Source organism: Pseudorca crassidens, chromosome 1, assembly GCF_039906515.1.
Source record: "Pseudorca crassidens isolate mPseCra1 chromosome 1, mPseCra1.hap1, whole genome shotgun sequence".
In the NCBI taxonomy this organism is placed as follows: domain Eukaryota; kingdom Metazoa; phylum Chordata; class Mammalia; order Artiodactyla; family Delphinidae; genus Pseudorca; species Pseudorca crassidens.
Window position 1 is genome coordinate 145,383,455 of NC_090296.1, and position 18,263 is coordinate 145,401,717.

At 48.0% G+C, this 18,263-nt stretch overlaps 2 protein-coding genes across 2 annotated transcripts; both read left to right on the top strand.

The window, feature by feature from the left end:
* The first annotated feature begins 1,305 nt into the window (after window positions 1–1,305).
* Window positions 1,306–8,113, top strand: TTLL13 (tubulin tyrosine ligase like 13). The gene is given in 7 exon segments (XM_067696956.1): window positions 1,306–1,436; window positions 1,438–1,560; window positions 1,904–1,944; window positions 2,678–2,796; window positions 6,140–6,225; window positions 6,638–6,746; window positions 7,241–8,113. Coding segments are annotated over 7 exon segments (822 nt in total). The 3' UTR covers window positions 7,454–8,113.
* Window positions 8,114–8,799: 686 nt separating this feature from the next.
* Window positions 8,800–15,333, top strand: NGRN (neugrin, neurite outgrowth associated). Its single transcript, XM_067696984.1, has 3 exons — window positions 8,800–9,037; window positions 9,430–9,540; window positions 14,239–15,333. Exons 1-3 carry the CDS (start codon window positions 8,874–8,876, stop codon window positions 14,849–14,851), a joined length of 888 nt encoding a protein of 295 aa, XP_067553085.1. The 5' UTR covers window positions 8,800–8,873; the 3' UTR covers window positions 14,852–15,333.
* The last annotated feature ends 2,930 nt before the right edge of the window (window positions 15,334–18,263 follow it).

Here is an 18,263-nt window from a genome sequence, read left to right on the forward strand (position 1 = left end):
AAGTGACAAATTGGGCGGAGTTTGGTGGAGGTGGCAATCAGAGGTAAAGCGGATGGACATCAGGAAAAGATGGCGAGAGTAAAGGAGCAGTCTGATGAGTACCTTCAGGGCACGTGTGATAATCACGGCCGTCCCTCCCAAGTGCTGGGACTGCTCGAGACATGGTTACTAATGGTTACTAATTACTTGGATAATTGGGGCTTCTCGTCCCGAACACTGCGTTGGCCAAATTCCGGGAGCTTGGCCCGCGGATTTAGGAAAGGGTCAGGAAAGGGGGTGGGGCTCGTGCGAACTGGCGTGAAAGCGGAAGGACTAGAAGTCCTATCACGCATCGGGTCAGTTGCCGCAAGAGTCCGCCCTCCAGTGCCAGGCGCTCTATTGCGCTTCCTACGGCAGCCCAGGGGCAAACGTCTCAGGCACCCGCCCAATATGGCCTCTGCTGGCGCCAAAGTGGGTGTGGTTCTCGGAAAGGCCCCGCCCCCAGAACGCTTCTCCAATGGGGGCCGCCCTCGTGTCCATGGCGGCGGCGGCGGCGGCAGCCTGCTTTCGTAAGGTGGCGCAGCCGGGATCTCCAAGATAGGTGTGAACCCCGGGTGCAGGGGGCAGCGGGCCCCCCTCGCGATCGCCGGGGATAGCCATTCCCGTGGAACAAGGAAGCGGTCCCGGAGGCCCAGCAACGCCCGGGAAGGAGCGAGAGCCGGCCGAAGGGCGGTCGTGAGCGACCAGCTGAGTCCAGCACCAGGCCGATAGGGGCGGACCCGGCAGCCCCTCCGCTCTCGGAACCTGCGGTGGGCATTGTCCGTCGGGGGCTTCCCCTCCGCTGTCAGAGCCCAGGGGGTCTTGGCCATTGGGTGCCTGGCCCCAGTGTGTCTGTATGGAGAAACTGAATCATGGGACAGGGAAAAGGCTGGCCTAGGCGACCTTTGGTCTTCAGCTCTATTTTTCAAAGTGAAGGCCCCCCCAGCACCTCCAGCCATCCCCCATTACATTCAAGAACAAAAAAGCTATGGTCATGGTCCCTGCCAGCTCAGTTCAGCTCCTGCATGCACCCCAGAGTATTGTATGGAGTGATCTTGGATAATTGGGGCTTGTCAGCGAATCTAACATCTCATAGGCATTCCACGGACCCCATTACCTATTTGGAAACATCCCATGCTGTAGTGGGACTGCTCTGTTCTGAAGGAGCAGCAACATTCCCTTATAACACCATGAAGGTCCTTGGGTGGATTCCTGCCGTCCTTCCTGGGCCTGGAGGGAAGTCATATACATTTCACTCCCACCCCTCTCTCCTCAGAATCTAAGAGGATGGAGCCAAGTACCTGTAAGACCAGCGAATCAGAGGAAAACTATGGTGAAGAAGAGGAATCCGAGGAGTGTGTTAAAGGAGAAGCTACCATCCCTTCTAACCCTTCTCAGCAGGCACTCTCGAAGGCTGACTAATGCATTTAGGAATGGAGTTCCTTTATCCATTGTAGCCAAGAAAATACCAAAGAAAATCATAACCCCAGCTGACCCAGATGAATTAGAAGTTGGGAGGAGAAAGAGAAGGTGGAAACACAGGTAACCGTTCCCTGGACCCCCTCACTTGCCCAGCTCCAGAGAGTAACCCTCTGCCCTTCAGCAGTCGGGCTGGGATCCGAAGTCTTCCCTTTAGCCTAGGAAAGAGAACAGGAAATACAGGAGGTCATTAGCCTTTTTGTACAACAAAAACAAAATTCAGAATCACTTCGGCTGGCTTAGTTTAGAATTTCAGCACGTTTATATCATCCTGGTCTTTCCTTTAAGTGGCTTCTAAAGAAAATGAATTGCACTGTTAATCTGTTGGGTGTCTCTTCTTCTGGGTGCCTGGCAGCCCAGGGCCCTTCTCTCCTTCTGCCTGATTTCTGCTATTCCTCCATTCCAGACCCCTGGCCATCAATCTGACCAACTGCAAGTATGAGAGTGGTAAGCACCCAGCTCGTCACTCACACCACTGGGCATGAGAGGACATTTAGGGCTGCGGCTTTCACTCTGGAGGTGGTCCCCTCAATCTGCTCCCAGCCCCTGGATCTTGTTAGGCTGGCCTATAACCTGTACTGAGCCTCCTGGCTCAGCTACCAGTAGCTGACACATCACTGTTCCAGTTAGTCTCAGCAGTAGAGTAGGAATCTCCAGTTAGCTAACAAGAGAAAAAATGACAAAAATCACCATCCCTCCCCCCCACCCTGCCCCAGATTTTACCAGAGATGAGATGAGACCAGGTTAAAACTGTTTTTTCAAGGTAACTTTTGAGGTGGCTTCAGCAATTAAGAAAAAAGAAAAATCACCAGCTACGTTAGTCATTTCTTCCTCCCCTCATCCCCACTGGCATCTACGGGTGCCCCAAAGTGTGAGGCGCCAGTGTGACCCCTTCCGAGGGTCAGCTCTGCAGGCCAGAAACCATCCTAATTGAGAGGACTGACAGGAACAGAGATCCAGTCTATAGTTTTCTGTCAAATTTTGGAAGGACCCTGACAGCCTCATGAACTTGGAATTGTCGCAATGGTAACTAAACTGAGGTAAGCAGAGCTGAGGTAGGAACTACCTCCTTCTTCATTCCCACTCCCTGGTCAGGTCTGTTCCTTACCCAACCCAGCTGCAGTCCCAAGGTTTGCTGCCAGTGCCCAGGCTGACTCCACTGACCTCCCTCTCTCCACAGTGCGTCGGGCAGCCCAAATGTGTGGCCTGAAGGAGGTGGGGGAGGACAAAGAGTGGACTGTGTACTGGACAGACTGCTCTGTCTCACTGGAACGCATCATGGACATGAAGAGGTTTCAGGCACAACCTCCAGACCCAAGATCCTAAAGGAACTATGCCCCAGAATGACTACTCCTACCCTTGCACCCAGGCACCCCAGGCTGCCACTCTTGGTGGCTATACCCCTATGCAGAGCAGGAAAGGCCATGGCCAGGGGCTTCTGCACCAATGGAAATATTCTCCTCTTGGGTCTCTGGAGCTTCTGTTATCTGAAGGAAGTGTCTGCTGGCCACATCCTGTCTCAATATATGCTGCTTGCCTGGAAGCAAGCTCAGCTGGTCCCTCCAGGGCAGGTGAGCCTATCTTAGGGGGAAGACTGGGAGCTTCAGAGTTAACAGTAGAGCCAGCTGAACGATCCAGCCTTCTAAGCAGCTTAGCCTAGCACTCCACATCCATTAAGAGTCAGTGTGGGGTCCTGCATGGCAGCAAGAAAGTCAGGAAAGATAGACCAGGGTCCACAAGAAGATATTATTTCTTTTTCTTTTCTAAATTAATTTATTAATTTATTTTTGGCTGCACTGGGTCTCTGTTTCTTTGCCCCTTGGAGGGAGGGGGGCTGGGGGGACTACTTTACATTGCGGTTGCGTGGGCTTCTCATTGCGGTGGCTTCTCTTGCAGCAGAGCATGGGCTCTAGAGCGCAGGCTCAGTAGTTGTGGCGCACGGGCTTAGTTGCTCCGCCACATGTGGGATCTTCCCCGACCAGGGCTTGAACCCGTGTCCCCTGCACTGGCAGGCGGATTCTTAACCACTGCGTCACCAGGGAAGCCCCAGATATTACTTCTTCATGGTATTTTTGTTATCCTCTAATTGGGTCTTTGTGGCGGTTAGCAAACAAAAGTGTCTGTAGGCTTATTTTGAGAGAAGGCAAGCAGGGAGCTGAGACTATCACCTATCCCATGAACTATGGGAGAAGAGGGAGAGCAGGAGTGAGAGCGAGAGTGAGAGACTGCTAGAAGCGCTCAAAAAGCCCCTAAGAAGGGGCATGCAGAGAGCAGTTGTGAGATGAGGGTAACGATAACAGCATTTACTGAGGTCGGACACTGTTAAGTGCTTTTACATTCTCACCTCATTAAATCCTCAAAAAGATACCCTTATGTGTTTTTTTGTTTTGTTTTGTTTTCTTGGCTTCGGCCACAGCTTGTGGGATCTTAGTTGCCCGACCAGGGATCGAACCCGTGCCCCCTGCAGTGAAAGCACCAAGTCCTAACCACTGGACCGCCAGGCAATTCCCAAAAGATACCCTTATATTAAGGACACTGAGGCTCAGAAATACTCAGTTCACACAGCTCATGGGGGGGAAAAGCAGAGAGCACTGAACCTTCCAGCCCTGAGGGCCAGAGCAGCGGGGCGGGGGCTTCCAGCAGGCCACCCTGGCAATGCCTTGCCCTCTGAGAGTGCCACTGCCGTGCATTCCCTGGGGCTGCTCCTTAGTTTCCTTTCTCTTTGGGGAAATGTTTTCTCATTTGCTTTGTGTTATTCCGCACCAGTTATTCCTATAGGGCTAGTCCCCGGTAGTCTGAGGGATGTTATAAGGTGGCTAGAAGGCCCAAAGTCCTGGCTAGCCCTTCTCACCGACCCTCATTTGCTAACCTTGCTGTGTATGTGTGTTTTGGGGAGAGGCCAAGCAGCAGTTTCCCACCTGCCTTAGGGAGCCTTCCTTTTCTCCCTTGGGGACTAGGTGCAGTGTTTACCTCCACTGTGACTTCTCCCTTGACCTCCCCAGTCCTTTTCCACTGCTATCTGGAATGTTCAGGCCCCAGGAACTGCCCCTTACTCTGGGCGATAGTATAACCAACTGGCTCTGTTTCAGAAAGTCAACCACTTCCCTGGCATGACAGAAATCTGCCACAAAGATCTGCTGGCTCAGAACCTCAGCCGCATGCAGAAACTCTATCCTACTGAGTGTAACATCTTCCCGTGCATCTGGTGCCTCCCTGCAGAGTGAGTGAGCCTGGCTCCCCAGGTTGAGATTCTGGGGGAGGAAAGGGTTCGCCATCTCAGTTCCCACCAGACTCTGGCTCTGGGACCTAGAATGTCTCAGGGGGATGGAAGTAAAAGGGAAGTTTTAGCTGAAAAGAGAAGGTTAGGGCTTCCCTGGTGGCGCAGTGGTTGAGAGTCCGCCTACCGATGCAGGGGACACGGGTTCATGCCCCGGTCCGGGAAGATCCCACATGCCGCAGAGCAGCTGGGCCCGTGAGCCATGGCCGCTGAGCCTGCGCGTCTGGAGCCTGTGCGTCCAGAGCCTGTGCTCCGCAAAGGGAGAGGCCACAACAGTGAGCGGCCCGCGTACTGCAAAAAAAATAAAAACAGTAACTACCGTATATGGTTACTGTGAAAAAAAAATTTTTTTTGGTTACTGTGAAAATTAAATGAGTTATTATGTATTGAAGTGCTTACAACAGTTTATGGTACATAGTAAGTACTTCAAAAGTACAGTCGGCCCTCCCTCCATATCTGCAGATGTGGAACCCGTGGATATGGAGGGCTGACACTATTTTATACAATGGACTTGAGCATCTGTGGAGTTTGGTATCCATGGGGGGTGGGGGTCCTGGATCCAATCTCCTGCAGATACTGAGTGAACACTGTATTATTACTTTTCCCTGGTGGGTTTGCATGCTCTCAGCCCTTCCTCATTGATGGCTTCAAGTTTGACATGCGAATGTATGTCCTGATCATATCCTGTGAGCCTCTTCGGATCTCCATGTATGAGGAGGGCCTGGCCGCCTTTACCACCATGCCCTACGTGGAGCCCAGCCACAGCAACCTGATAAGAGGCCAGCTGGGAAACTTACCTGGCAGTCCAGTGTTTAAGACTTCGCCTTCCAATGCAGGGGGTATGGATTTGATCCCTGGTCGGGGAGCTAAGATCCCACATGCCTCCTGGCCAGAAAACCAAAATATAAAACAGAAGCAATATTGTAACAAATTCAATAGAGACTTTAAAAGATGGTCCACATAAAAAAAAAATTCTTCAGAAAAAAAAAAATCCTTAAAAAAAAAAAAGGCCAGCCAGCAGGGCAGCACCCTCTTCTCTTCCACTGCCACGAATGCTGAGGTTCTGTGGAGAAACCAGGTAGAGGGGCTTGTCACACAGCTAGCTTGTCACACATGAACAAGGAGTGAAGCCTGGAGCGCCTTGGCACTTGGCTGGAAGGACAGCATTTAGGGGGTGCTGACTGCAGAAAAGCCATGCCTGCAGGAAGGGCACACCCCTTCCCCAGGAGCTTACAGAACAGTCCTCTATGAAGAGGGACAAGAGATGAGCCATCCAGGGGTGGGGTAGGTAATCAGAAGGCAACGAATGGCTGGAGAGAAGAACTGCATGGAAGTAGCCTGACCACAGGGCCACTCTTTTCCCAGGATGACATCTGCATGCACCTGACCAACTATGCCGTCAACAGACACAATGAGAATTTTGTCCGGGATGATGCTGTGGGCAGTAAGAGGTATGCCCTACTCTGTTTTCTCCTCTTTTTCTGCCCTTTAGCCCCACAGTCTCAGCAGAGCTGAGTTGGCCCTTGGGAGGTTGAGCTGGCTCAACCCTTATAGACCCCTGTCTTGTGCCTGACCACCAAGTGCAGCCCCAAACCCCACCCTATAATTAAACCCTGCTCCAAGCTGGCGGCAACCCCTCAAAGCACAAGGAACCTAGGCATGGAATTAGGATTAGTGTTAGGGAGCTTCCTGTCTGCAGCCCGGCCCCACTGATCTTCCTCTGAGTACTGGGCCTCACAGGAAGCTGTCAACACTCAACGCCTGGCTATGAGAGTACAGCTACGACCCCCGAGAGCTGTGGGGAGATATTGAGGACATCATCATCAAAGCCATCATCTCAGCACATTCTATTCTTTGCCACAGCTACCGAACCTGTTTTCCCCAGTATCTGAGTGGAGGTACATGTGCCTGTTTTGAGATCCTTGGTTTTGACATCTTGCTGGACCACAAGCGGAAGCCCTGGCTGCTGGAGGTGAGGATTATCTCCTGGGCTTTGCAAAACCATGGTCCACCCCTGAACAGGACACCTGGGATAGGAGTGTACTCAAGTGGTGGAACACAGAATGGGGGATGCAGAGGCACTGGGGTAGATAGGATCTAGCAGAAGGTGTAAGACATTTGCACTTTTGACCTGCTAAATCCAGTCTTGGTGGTCTCTGGTCTCCACCGTAGGAACTCAGGTTTTGGATCCCAAAAGTTCCTCATGTAAGCCTTGCCTTTAAGGACACTATCGCTATAGAGTCAGGCTGTCTGATTTGCTCTCACCAGCCTATACACTGGAGGGATCTCTGTGGCAGAGTCCTGTGGTCTTGGAAGTCAGAACATCCAGCTTCCTTGGCTGAGGCCACAAAGGGGGGGGGGGCACTGGAGGCGGATGTCTCTCCTAGAACCTCCAGCTGGGCCTGCAAGAATCATGACCTGCTCAGGTGGTCTAGGAAGGGGATGGATAATGACTCCTCCCGGCAGGTAAACCACTCTCCAAGCTTCACCACCGACTCACAACTTGATCGAGAAGTGAAGGATGCACTTCTCTGTGATACCATGACCCTTGTCAACCTCCAGGGCTGTGACAAAAGAAAGGTGACAGAAGAGGATAAGTGGCGAGTCAAGGAGCGGCTTTTCCAGTGCCACCAACAGCCAAGAGAAGCCAGGGGCCTCAGGTGTTTGACGTGTGTTTAGTTGTGTAGCTTACCTTATTACTTTCCTGAGAGTAAAAGTCCTTCTCTAGATGGAGAAGGCAGTCTGGGGTTGATTAGCTATTAAAAACATTTTTTTTTGCATCGATAATACACCACATATCATAGATAAGTGATGCATTATCTATGCAAATTCCAAAGACACAGTGAATAGTCTCTCTCCTACCCTCCTCCTGCAGCTACTCAGTTTTCCTCCCTGGAGCCAATCAATGTTCCCTGGGTCATGTGTATACTTTCACAAACATTTAATGCACATATATACATGTATTTATATAAATTGTTTTCTCCCTTTACCCAGACAATAGCATAACTTTCACACTGTCTGTATCCTACTTACCAATGCATTTTACAGCTATTTATGCATTTTATAGCTATTTCCTATTAGCATGTAAGGAACTTTATGGGGTTTGTTCTTTCTTTTTTTTTTTTATTTTCAACAAAGCTCCTCTAGAAACCATTACCTAAGAAGGCTTATAATTATGAAACAGAGAAAATAGTTTAGTCATTCAATAATAGGTTATTGTTTAAATCAGTATTGTTTACCCACTGTTGTTTTAATTGTAAGATGGGTTACAAACATGGTAATGTGTTGCTGATACTCAATTATAATTTGTTAATAATAAAAATGACTTGAGTAGAGTGAGTATTATTCCTGTAATAGTATCACTCTTCACCACTTGCATTGTGATATGCAGGCCAGTGTGTATCTGATTTGCCATGATATCCTGAGGACCTGGCACACAGTAGGCACTCAAATGTCTGTGTGAATGAAGGTGAAGTATAACTGTAAATACCCTAGGTATTCCCACGAGACTGGACTGTGCACATGTCTTTCAATGAGGAAAAAAGGTTGAAAACTACTGAACTTAAAAAACAACAGTACAATCATAGAATCAGAATACTAGGCAGCCATTTAAAAATGTTATATGATCCCATTTTCATCTAAAACAAAGAAGGAAGGAAAGGAAGGAATAAAGAAAGAACAAGGTAATGAGTGGCAAAGCCAGCGTTCAAACTCAGTAAGTCCTGCCCTAGAGTCCATGCTCATAGCCAATATGCTTATTTCACAGTAAGATTAGAGGTTTTTATCTTCTTTTTGCTCTTCTAAATTTTCTGTAATTAACAGATACTACTCTATAATCAGAAACCTAAAAGACTATGATAACTTGGAGTGCTAGTTTACAAGTGTACACCATTGCACTTAAGATGAAAACCAGAAGCCTGCTCTGTAATTACAACGGGTGAGGGCGGGTGGCAAAGCAGTTCAAGCCCAGAAGTCACGCCCTCAGACGGAAGCGGAAAAAACGCACCAGCCCCTCAGCTTCCCGCCCAATTCCGGTCCCGCCCCCTGGCTTCAGGAGCTACCCTGTGGCGGGGGTGGTGGAGGGCTTTTTCTTGTCGACATGGCGGTTTCTCTGAACTGTTTGCTGGGCGGGGGTGTCCGTGCCGCGGTCGCTCGCTGTGGGTTTGCTACCCGGGGCGTGGCGATCCCGGGATCTGTCGGCCGTGAGCCGGACCCCGATTCCGACTGGGAGCCGGAGGAGCGGGAGCTGCAGAAGGTGGAGAGGTACCGGCTCCTTCCCGGGCCCTCAGCCTGAAGCAGGGCCTCGGGCCTGGGCGCCCCAGGCCGCGCCCCCTTGGCGCCGGGCGTCCTGCGGCGGTACTTATTTCTCACCCGTTGTCAGGGGCACAGGGGCAGCTGTTAGCTCCTTTGGGACCACGAGTCCCTTCACCAAGGACGTATTTCGTCACCCGTTTAAAGAGTTCGGCAACAGCTTATGGGCTGTTGTTCTTGGTGTTAGATTTCTGGGGCGGTGTTCAGAGCAGGTCTAGGCTGACAGACATGGCCAGGTTGTCCTTGCAAAGAGAAGCGGGCTGGGCGCTCTGACTTAGCCCAGGGCTCTCAAACCACCCATCTGGCTTCCACGCATGGCTTCTGCCATTGGTTCTCTCTCCCAGCGCCCTGAAACGACAGAGAAAAGCTATCCGGTTCCAGAAAATTCGGAAGCAAATGGAGGCGCCAGGTTCCCCGCCCAGGACCCTGACGTGGGAAGCCATGGAGCAGATCCGGTAAGACTGTTGGCAGTTAGGATCTGCTGTGATGAGAAGTGAAGGATACTGGGGCTTAGAACTTAGAACGTTGTTTTTGTATTTTTTGCTTTTTATCTTTCAAGATTTCTAACAGAAAAGTCAAGTAATAAGATAAACGTCGATGAGCTCGCCATCTAGATGTAATAGTTTTTAACGTTATGACACGGTTCGTTTTTTGCCGAAATTTTAAAATAGTAAGTTACAGGCGTCGCAACATTTAACCCGTATATAGTAAGTAGATCATGACGTTCTTGATCTAGGACCAGGGATGGAGCTTCCATGGTTACGTTGCTCTGAAGAGAGGCTCCGTATCTTAGAAAAGAGATCCTTTTTTAAATTTTAAGTTTTTTGTTTTGAATAGATAATACATATGGCTCAAAATGAGAACAGTATAACAGGGCATACGCATTGAGAGGTGTTAATCCCCCCTAGTCTCCTATGGATACTATTTTTAATAGGTTTTTGGGTCATTTTCTAGGTTTCTTTATGCAAATAGAAGCAAGCACGTATGAATACAGAATTTTTTTTTCACTTCTATAATCACAAACAGTAGAATACTAGAAATGCTGTTCTGTACTTTGCTTTGTTCGCTTAATATATTCTGAAGCTCTTTTCACTTCCCAAGAGAGAGCTCCTCATTCTTTTCTGTAGATGCTTAGTAAACTGTAGTTTATTTTACCAGTCTTTTATGCTGGGCACTTGAATTGTTTCCACTCACTTGCTGTAACAAATAGTGCTCCAGTGCATAACTTTGTATACTCTAACTATCTGCCAGAAGTATTTACACTTACATAAATGTATGTGTTACATACCTTCCTAGAAGTAGGGTTGCTACTGAACCGAAGGGCAAATGGACTTGCATTTTGATAAATATTGCTAAATAGTCCTTTGTAGATCATGTTCCTTTTTCCATTCCCATCAGAATAACTCTGGAATTGAGACTTAGAATAAAGGGCGTTTTGTAGAGCTGATCAAGATTTTATGAGCCTGTAGCAGCTTTCTCCTGTCAGCTTCCTCTCCTATGTTGAACACCAGCCTTTTCAACCCTTCCATCTTCCCACCTGTCACCTCCCCTTTTGTGATCAATAAATATCCTTTTATTTCAGAGAAAAAACAGGCTATTAGGTAAGAACTGTTTAAAACTTCTTGGTCTCCTCCTTACCTTCCACTCTCAATCTTGTACTCTGTTCACACCTCTGGGGAAGTGGTAGTCCTTCACTTGTCTAGGACCAGTCCTCTGGGTGCTCTAGGTCAAATCCCTACCTAATTTCTCAGGGACCTACATCTGTCAACTTAAGGTTGTCCATATTGTGTGCCGATCTCAGTCTGTCAAAAACCAGTGTTGTGGCTGAGCCAGCCCTTGTGGTTCTTAAGGCTGCAAGATGCCCTTCAGCAATAACCATCAGAAAACTGCCGGGTGGGGGGAGGGATGAGGGGTGGGGGGGGAGGGTTATTATTTACAGGACCTGGAAATTACATGACACACCTGAGGCCACACAGCAAGGTCATGGGTAGAGAGAGGTGCAAGGGCCTGGGGTTCTTCTTTTATTGGGGTTGAGGGTGGGGGCTTAGGGTTTTGAGGGCTCACTCTTTATTGGTGAATTTAACAGGAATTTAAAATTTTTTTAAAAATTTCATTTTAAATTATTTATTTATTTTGGCTGTGCCAGGTCTTTGTTGCGGCATGCGGGATCTTTAGTTGCAGCATGCGGGGTCTTTTTTTTTTAAGTTGCGGCACACAGGATCTTTAGTTGCCGCATGCAAACTCTTAGTTGCAGCATGTGGGATCTAGTTCCTGACCAGGGATCAAACCTGGGCCCCCTGCATTGGGAGCATGGAGTCTTAGCCACTGGACCACCAGGGAATTTCCTTAACAGGAATTTAAAGCGCAAGAAGAAAAAAAGCAAGTGGCCCAAGTGGTTAGTTATTGAAGCCAACCATAATCTCTAAAACAAACGCGCCTCAATGGAGGGGTGGGGGGAAGCCTGGCTTTTTATCTAGTTGTGTGGCTGGCAGTGTGTTTATTGGAGATAGCCATCTTTGAAGTGCATACCTTGGCAAGCAAAGCTTAAGTCAGTCACTTGGGTTACAAAGAAAAGGAAACCCAACTGTCAAGGCTATACTACACTCCCTCCTCCTTTAGTTCCCTGCTGGCTCCCTGGCTCCCTACCCTCATTTTTGTTTGTTTCATCACAACAATGAAACTATTATCCACAAATCTACCAGTGACTTCCTCAGTGCTAGGCATAACTGACACTCAAGGCTTTAGTGTGACTAACATTTCTGCAGCATTTGACCTTGTCTGCATTCTTGAAATTCTCCCTTGACCCAGGCTACCACTCACTTCTATTTCTAGGACTTGTTTCTGTTTCCTCCATGGGCTCCCCGTCTTCCTCCTGTATCTTAATTATTATAGTTTTTAGAGTTGTGTCCTTGGTCATTTATCTCACTCTGAATATTTCCCTGCCTAATGCCAGCCACTTGCATGGCTTCAACCACTCCTGCTATTGGCTTATGACTTCCAGATCTATCATGTCCAGTCCATGTTTTTCTTCTGAACCCTATATAGTCAGCTGTGCACTAGATATCGCTGTTTGGCTGTCACACAGGTTCCTTAAACTCAACATGTACAAAACAGAATTCATCATTATTCCCTGACAATTTCATTCTGCTCCTATTTTTGCTATAACCCCGAATGGTCCCACCAATCACCCACTCTAAAGATACTGAATCTTGGGACTTCCCTGGTGGCGCAGTGGTTGGGAGTCCACCTGCCAATGCAGGGGACGCAGGTTCGAGCCCTGGTCTGGGAGGATCCCACATGCCGCAGAGCAACAAAGCCTGTGTGCCACAAATGTCGAGCCTGCGCTCTAGAGCCTGTGAGCCACAACTGCTGAGCCCGCATGCCACAACTACTGAAGCTCCACGTTCCTGGAGCCTGTGCTCTGCAACAAGAGGGGCCACCACAATGAGAAGCCCGCGCACTGCAATAAGGAGTGGCCTCGCTCGCCGCAACTAAAGAAAGCCTGTGCAGCAACAAAGACCCAGCACAGCCAAAAATAAATTAATTAATTAATTAACTAAAAAAAAAAAAAAAAAAGATGCTGAATCTCAGCCTATTTCTTCGCCCAGTATTTAGTTCCTTACCAAGTGTAACCACTTGGCCTTCCTAAAATATTCCTCAAGTCTCTTTCCTCCTCTGCTCTCATTGCCACTGTCTCGGTTCTGACTGCCTGGATTACTGTGACAGCCTCTTGCCTGATCTTTCCATCTCTAGTCTTGCCCTGAGAAACTACTGTTACTGAACCAGATTCATTTGCCTGATGCACAGCAAGCCATTGCTGAGACCCTGAGGTTTGCAGCAGAGAAAGGGTTTATTCATAGGCAGCCAAGCAAGGAGATGGGAGAACAAGTGTCAAATCTGCCTCCTTGAAGAAAGAGTTTTAGGATATTTATGGGGTAAAGAAACAGGGTGGTCTGAGGCTTCGGGAAAGGTGATTAAATGTTAGAAAAAGGTGAAGTAATTGGTGCTCTGAGTTACCTGGTTCTTCATGGGATGCATGTTCAGAAAATGGTGGGCAGCATTAGCATGATCTGAGGATGGAGTTTTTGGCCCTTGACATTGAAAGGTCACCCATTGGACACTTGTACAGGCCCAGCTGAATGGTCCGTGGTCTCAACTAGTTTGAACTGGGCAAAACTAGCCCCATGTTCCTGAACAAAAACTTAAGCAACTGTTACCAGAGTGACCCATGGTCAGAGGTGTTATCTATAGGGGGCAGTTAAAGGAGTCTTGTGATACATTGTCTAGGCTATGTGAAGCTTGGAGGCTATGCAGTTTGCATGAACAATTAAAGCAAGCTTGGTCGGTAAAGGCAGGTTACAGGTTATTATTCATTAAGCAGGTTATAGTTCAGGGAATCTAATTGATGACTGCCCTCTTTCACTACCACTGGATTGAGCTTCAAAATGAAAATTTGCTCATGGCATTCTTCTCCTTAAACGCCGTCCTTGGTTCACTGTTGCGTTGGAATGGGCTCCGGAATCCCTGAGCGTGACATGACCCTGCTCCTGCCGCCCCGTCACACAGACTGAGCTGTTCCCAGCAAAGGTGATGTGCTTCTTCGTGTTCCACCTGCTGCTCACTCTACCATCAGTACCTTTGACCTTTTCTTCCTCTCCTCCCCTCTGCCAGCTTATGACAACTTCTCATCTTTTCAGACCAGCTCTAGCATGGACTTCCTGAAGCCATTCCTGGGCCACCCCGCAAATGTGGTGATAGCCTGTCCCTGCCTCTCCCTCCTCGGTGCTCTCACAGCATCCTCTGCTGGGATATTTCTCATAGTGTTTTTGTATGTTACTGTATCTGTCTCCATCACCAGACTGTATGTTCTTTGAAGGGAAAGACAGTCATCATGCATCCCCAGGATCTAACTGGGGCCTGCCGTGCAGTGAGAGAGGAATTCAGTTGATATGAAATGAAATGACTAAGAGTAGTTGGGTGTCGCTGTTAGCACACAGGACTGGACCGCAGCCATTTAGTAGCAGAAGATAAACACTGCATTTGCAGTTTTTCCAAGCCCTCTTCCTGTTATGTATTTAGCACTAGTATTATCAGTTAACTGTTCTGATAGGAGACTTCTTCACAGATTGAAAACCTGCTTCTTTTTTTCATAGGTATTTACACAGGGAATTTGCAGAGTCCTGGTCAGTTCCCAGATTGGCTGAAGGCTTTGATGTCAGCACTGATGTGATCCGAAGGGTTTTAAAAAGCAAGTTTGTGCCCACATTGGAGCAGAAACTGAAGCAGGATCAAAAAGTCCTTAAGAAAATTGGGCTTACCCGCTCACTCCAGCAGCTCCCAGGCTCTGGGGATACCTCAGCACCGCTTTCTGCAAGCCATTCTGTATCAGGCTCTTTGCCGATGCCCGGGGATGAAGCCTCATCCAAAGGCCATGGTCACAGCACAGCTTTGAAAGTGACAGAATTGAACACTCACAGAACAAATACACCAAGGAGACAGAAGGAAAGGAATAAAGGAATCCAGGGCCTGGAGGAGGAGAAGAGCTTTGTGCCTGTTGCTGCAGCCCCAGGTCATCCGAGAGAGCTGCAGAAGTTCACCAGTGACTGTGGAGGCACCAGAGGAACTGACAGTGATGGATTGCCAAGTGACAAGAAGCTGGCAGAGTTGAAGGCAGGGGAGCCAGGTGACCAGAACTTTAGCAACAAAGTCGTGCAGAGGGGACGAGAGTTCTTTGACAGCAATGGGAACTTCCTGTACAGAATTTGAGCTGGAGCCTGGCTTGTGGAAATGCCACATGAAACACAGCTGGGCAAGTGTATTTGGTTCTGCCTGGATTTCTGTGTGTGGATTAACCACCTTGGAATGGAGGGTAGTGATGAGCCTGGAATGTGGGATGAAAGAGCTTCTTGGATTTGAACCTGACAGAGGGCAGAGAACCTCACAGGGTAGTTCTGTGTGGGAGCGGGGTGAGTGACTGGGTAGATTCCAGCCTCCTGGAGCACTGCTCCTCCTGTGACCCACGTGGATCTTCAGGACTCAGCCTTCTTGCTTGGGCTCTCTGTATGTTGAAACCAGCCTGTATTGCATGTGTTGTTACAAGTTTCTGTGATACTTCCAGTATGTTTGGGAGGAAATTAAAAGTTTGTCTTCTCACCTCATTTACTTCTTGATTAATGAATACTAACAGTTCTGGAACTGCTTAGTCAGTTATCTTCATTATGTGCAAAATAAAGTAAAATGTAGCAGTCTGTGTTGATTGATGCTCTCTGGGATTGGGAGGGTTTACCTGTGAAGGGAAGGGAAGAGGCAAAGGGTCCCTTGTCTAAATATTGGGAGAGAGATGGGGCCAGAGGAATCCCTAATAAAGGGCTCTGTGCCTGTCAGCCCTGCTCAGTGATGGACTTCGACAGCCAAAAACTGGACGTTAGGCCTTCCCTAAACACCCAGTCTAAAGCAGCTCCTCTTTTAGTTGCTAGGGCTCTAAAACAAAATGGGGCTGTGGGGATTTGACCAAACAAAAAATGCAAAGCAGGCAAAGGCTTTACAGGCTTTCAACGTTACCTCCAGCCACTTCCAAAAGCTTAAGTAGTATCTTATTTTACAGCTTTAATCAGATTTTTACAAGGGTGTTGTGATTTAGGCAAGAATAGATAATAGATCCCTTTTACAAATATGGTCTTGGGACTTCCCTGGTGGCGCAGTGGTTAAGACTCTGCGCTCCCAATGCAGGGGGCCAGGGGTTCCATCCCTGGTCAGGGAACTAGATCCCACATGCATGCCGCAACTAAGGAGCCGACGAGCCACAACTAAGACCCGGTGCAAACCAAATAAATAAATGAAAGTAAATAAATACATGAAAAAAAACCCAAATATGGTGTCAAAGGTTTTTGGATATGCCCAAGGTCACATAGCTGCAAGTGAGTGACAGCAGTGGGACTTGAACCCAGGTCTGATTCCTAATTCAAGGTTTCTAAAATTCCAGGAATCTATCACTGCCTGGCATAATTTCTGTTAATTCACTGATTCTTTTAGAATACTTTATTAATATCAGAAAGTGATTATCAAAAGACAAATGGAGACATATTCAAGCAACATAGAGTCCAATGACAGTTCTCAACAATGTCTCATTTTAACAATTTACCAGCAAAAATTGGCTACTCAGAATTTAAATACATGCAGGATGTTTTTCTAATGAAAACATTGATATTCCAACCGTCACTGACAGCCTGGTCATGTGTCTTGTTGCTATTGCAAATGTCATTCGTGGCAATTATATCACTGATTACTGCTAACTTGAGCATCTGTTCAGTAGAAATGGGCAAGGCCCTATCACATGCCAGTCAAAGTTAGGGAATCCAGCTTCTGGTAATAGAGCAGTGGACAGATAAGGCCCTTGTTCTCACTGCTTTGTCACTATCATGTAACTTATAATAAAAACGTCAATATAATTATGATTTTTAAAAGGGTAATTTGCCATTAGAACCTTAGGGGAGGGACTTCCCTGGTGGTGCAGTGGTTAAGAATCTGCCTGCCAATGCAGGGGCCACGGGTTTGATCCCTGGTCCTGGAAGATCCCACACAAGCCGCAGAGCAACTAAGCCCATGCAGCACAACGACTGAGCCCACGCATCGCAGCTACTGAGCCCACGTGCCTAGAGCCCGTGCTCCGCAACGAGAGAACCCACTGCAATGAGAAGCCTGCGCACCGCAATGCAGAGTAGCCCGCGCTCACTGCAACTAAAGAAAGCCTGCGTGCAGCAACGAAGACCCAATGCAGCCAAAAATAAATAAATTCATTTAAAAAAAATAACTTAGAGGAGCAAGATGCTATTTGACTGCTTAAATATGCATTTCTAACTCCTGTAAATCATTTGTGTCCTTTCCCCAGGGGACTATGAAATATTAGAAGCTTTTATTGCTAGCTTGGATATGTTTTCCATTTACCTCATCCACCACCATCCTAATGCTCGCTAGCTTAAATCTTTTGTTTCCATTCTTGTAAATGCTAATCTAAGGCTTTTGCACTTACTAGTTCTTTGTCCCCAGATTTTCACTTGGCTGGGTCCTTGCCATTCAGGCCTCAGGTCAAATGTTACTTTCACAGGCCTTTTCACCCTAGTTTAAAACAGCTCCCTTCATGTTCTATCACCACACCCTGTTTAATTTTCCCTAGTATTTGAAATGTATTACTAATGCATTATTTGTCATCACCCACCTTGCCCCATTAGAAGGTAGATCCCATAAGGGTAGGAGACGTGTATGTGTTCATTGCTGTAGTTCCACTCCCAACATAGATTTATTTCTTCCTCCCTTTTCTTTTTCGGCTGTGCCACGCAGCAGGCGGGATCTTAGTTTCCCGACCAGGGATCGAACCTGTGTCCCCTGTAGTGGAAGTGCAGACTCTTAACCACTGTACTGCCAGGGAATTCCCCCAACATAGATTTCAATATTGGTTGAGTGAATGAAGAAATGACTGGGAAACCTTACACCAATCAGCCAATCCACAATGGCAGAAAGCCCGGCCTTTTACCTTTGCCAGCCTGTGCATCCAGATCTCAGCCAAGAAGGCCTAAACTTCCTGCAGGTTGACCTGTTCCTGCTCTATGCTGACTGTGTGTCTCAGATCCTAACCCACTGTCATTGAGGTGTTTGGGAAAATTGTCCCTTCTCCCCGGCCCCCCACTGCCCCATCCCAAGCAGGGAGGCTGGACAGGCGAATGGGGACTCAGCCTGTGTTCCATTGGGTGGGGGTCATAGGACTCCATGGTGCCCTATCCCCAGGCAGTCCTGTTTCATGACACAACAAAGGACTTTGACATCACACTGGATGAGGTGGAGATTTGGGGGGGCAGGTGTAGCATCTGGTGGAGGAGGCAACAGATAACAAGACTGTTCAAGCTGGAATAAAAGCAACTGTGGGTGAAATGGGCACCTCACAGCAACTTGGGGCCAAACTCAAGAGGCTGGCAAACTGTACGACAGAAGGGACTTAAATCCCTGCAAACTGGAGGGTGTATATATCACTCATCTGTGAAGGGCAGCTTCTACCTTTCTGTGCAGCTGAGATTTGATCTAAGGGGAGGGGGTGAGAGGAAGCTCAGTAAAAAATATTAAACAAGCTCTTGAAGCCCAGTGTGAGCATAAAAGTTTTGGGTTTTTTTTTTTGCTTAATCTTCTA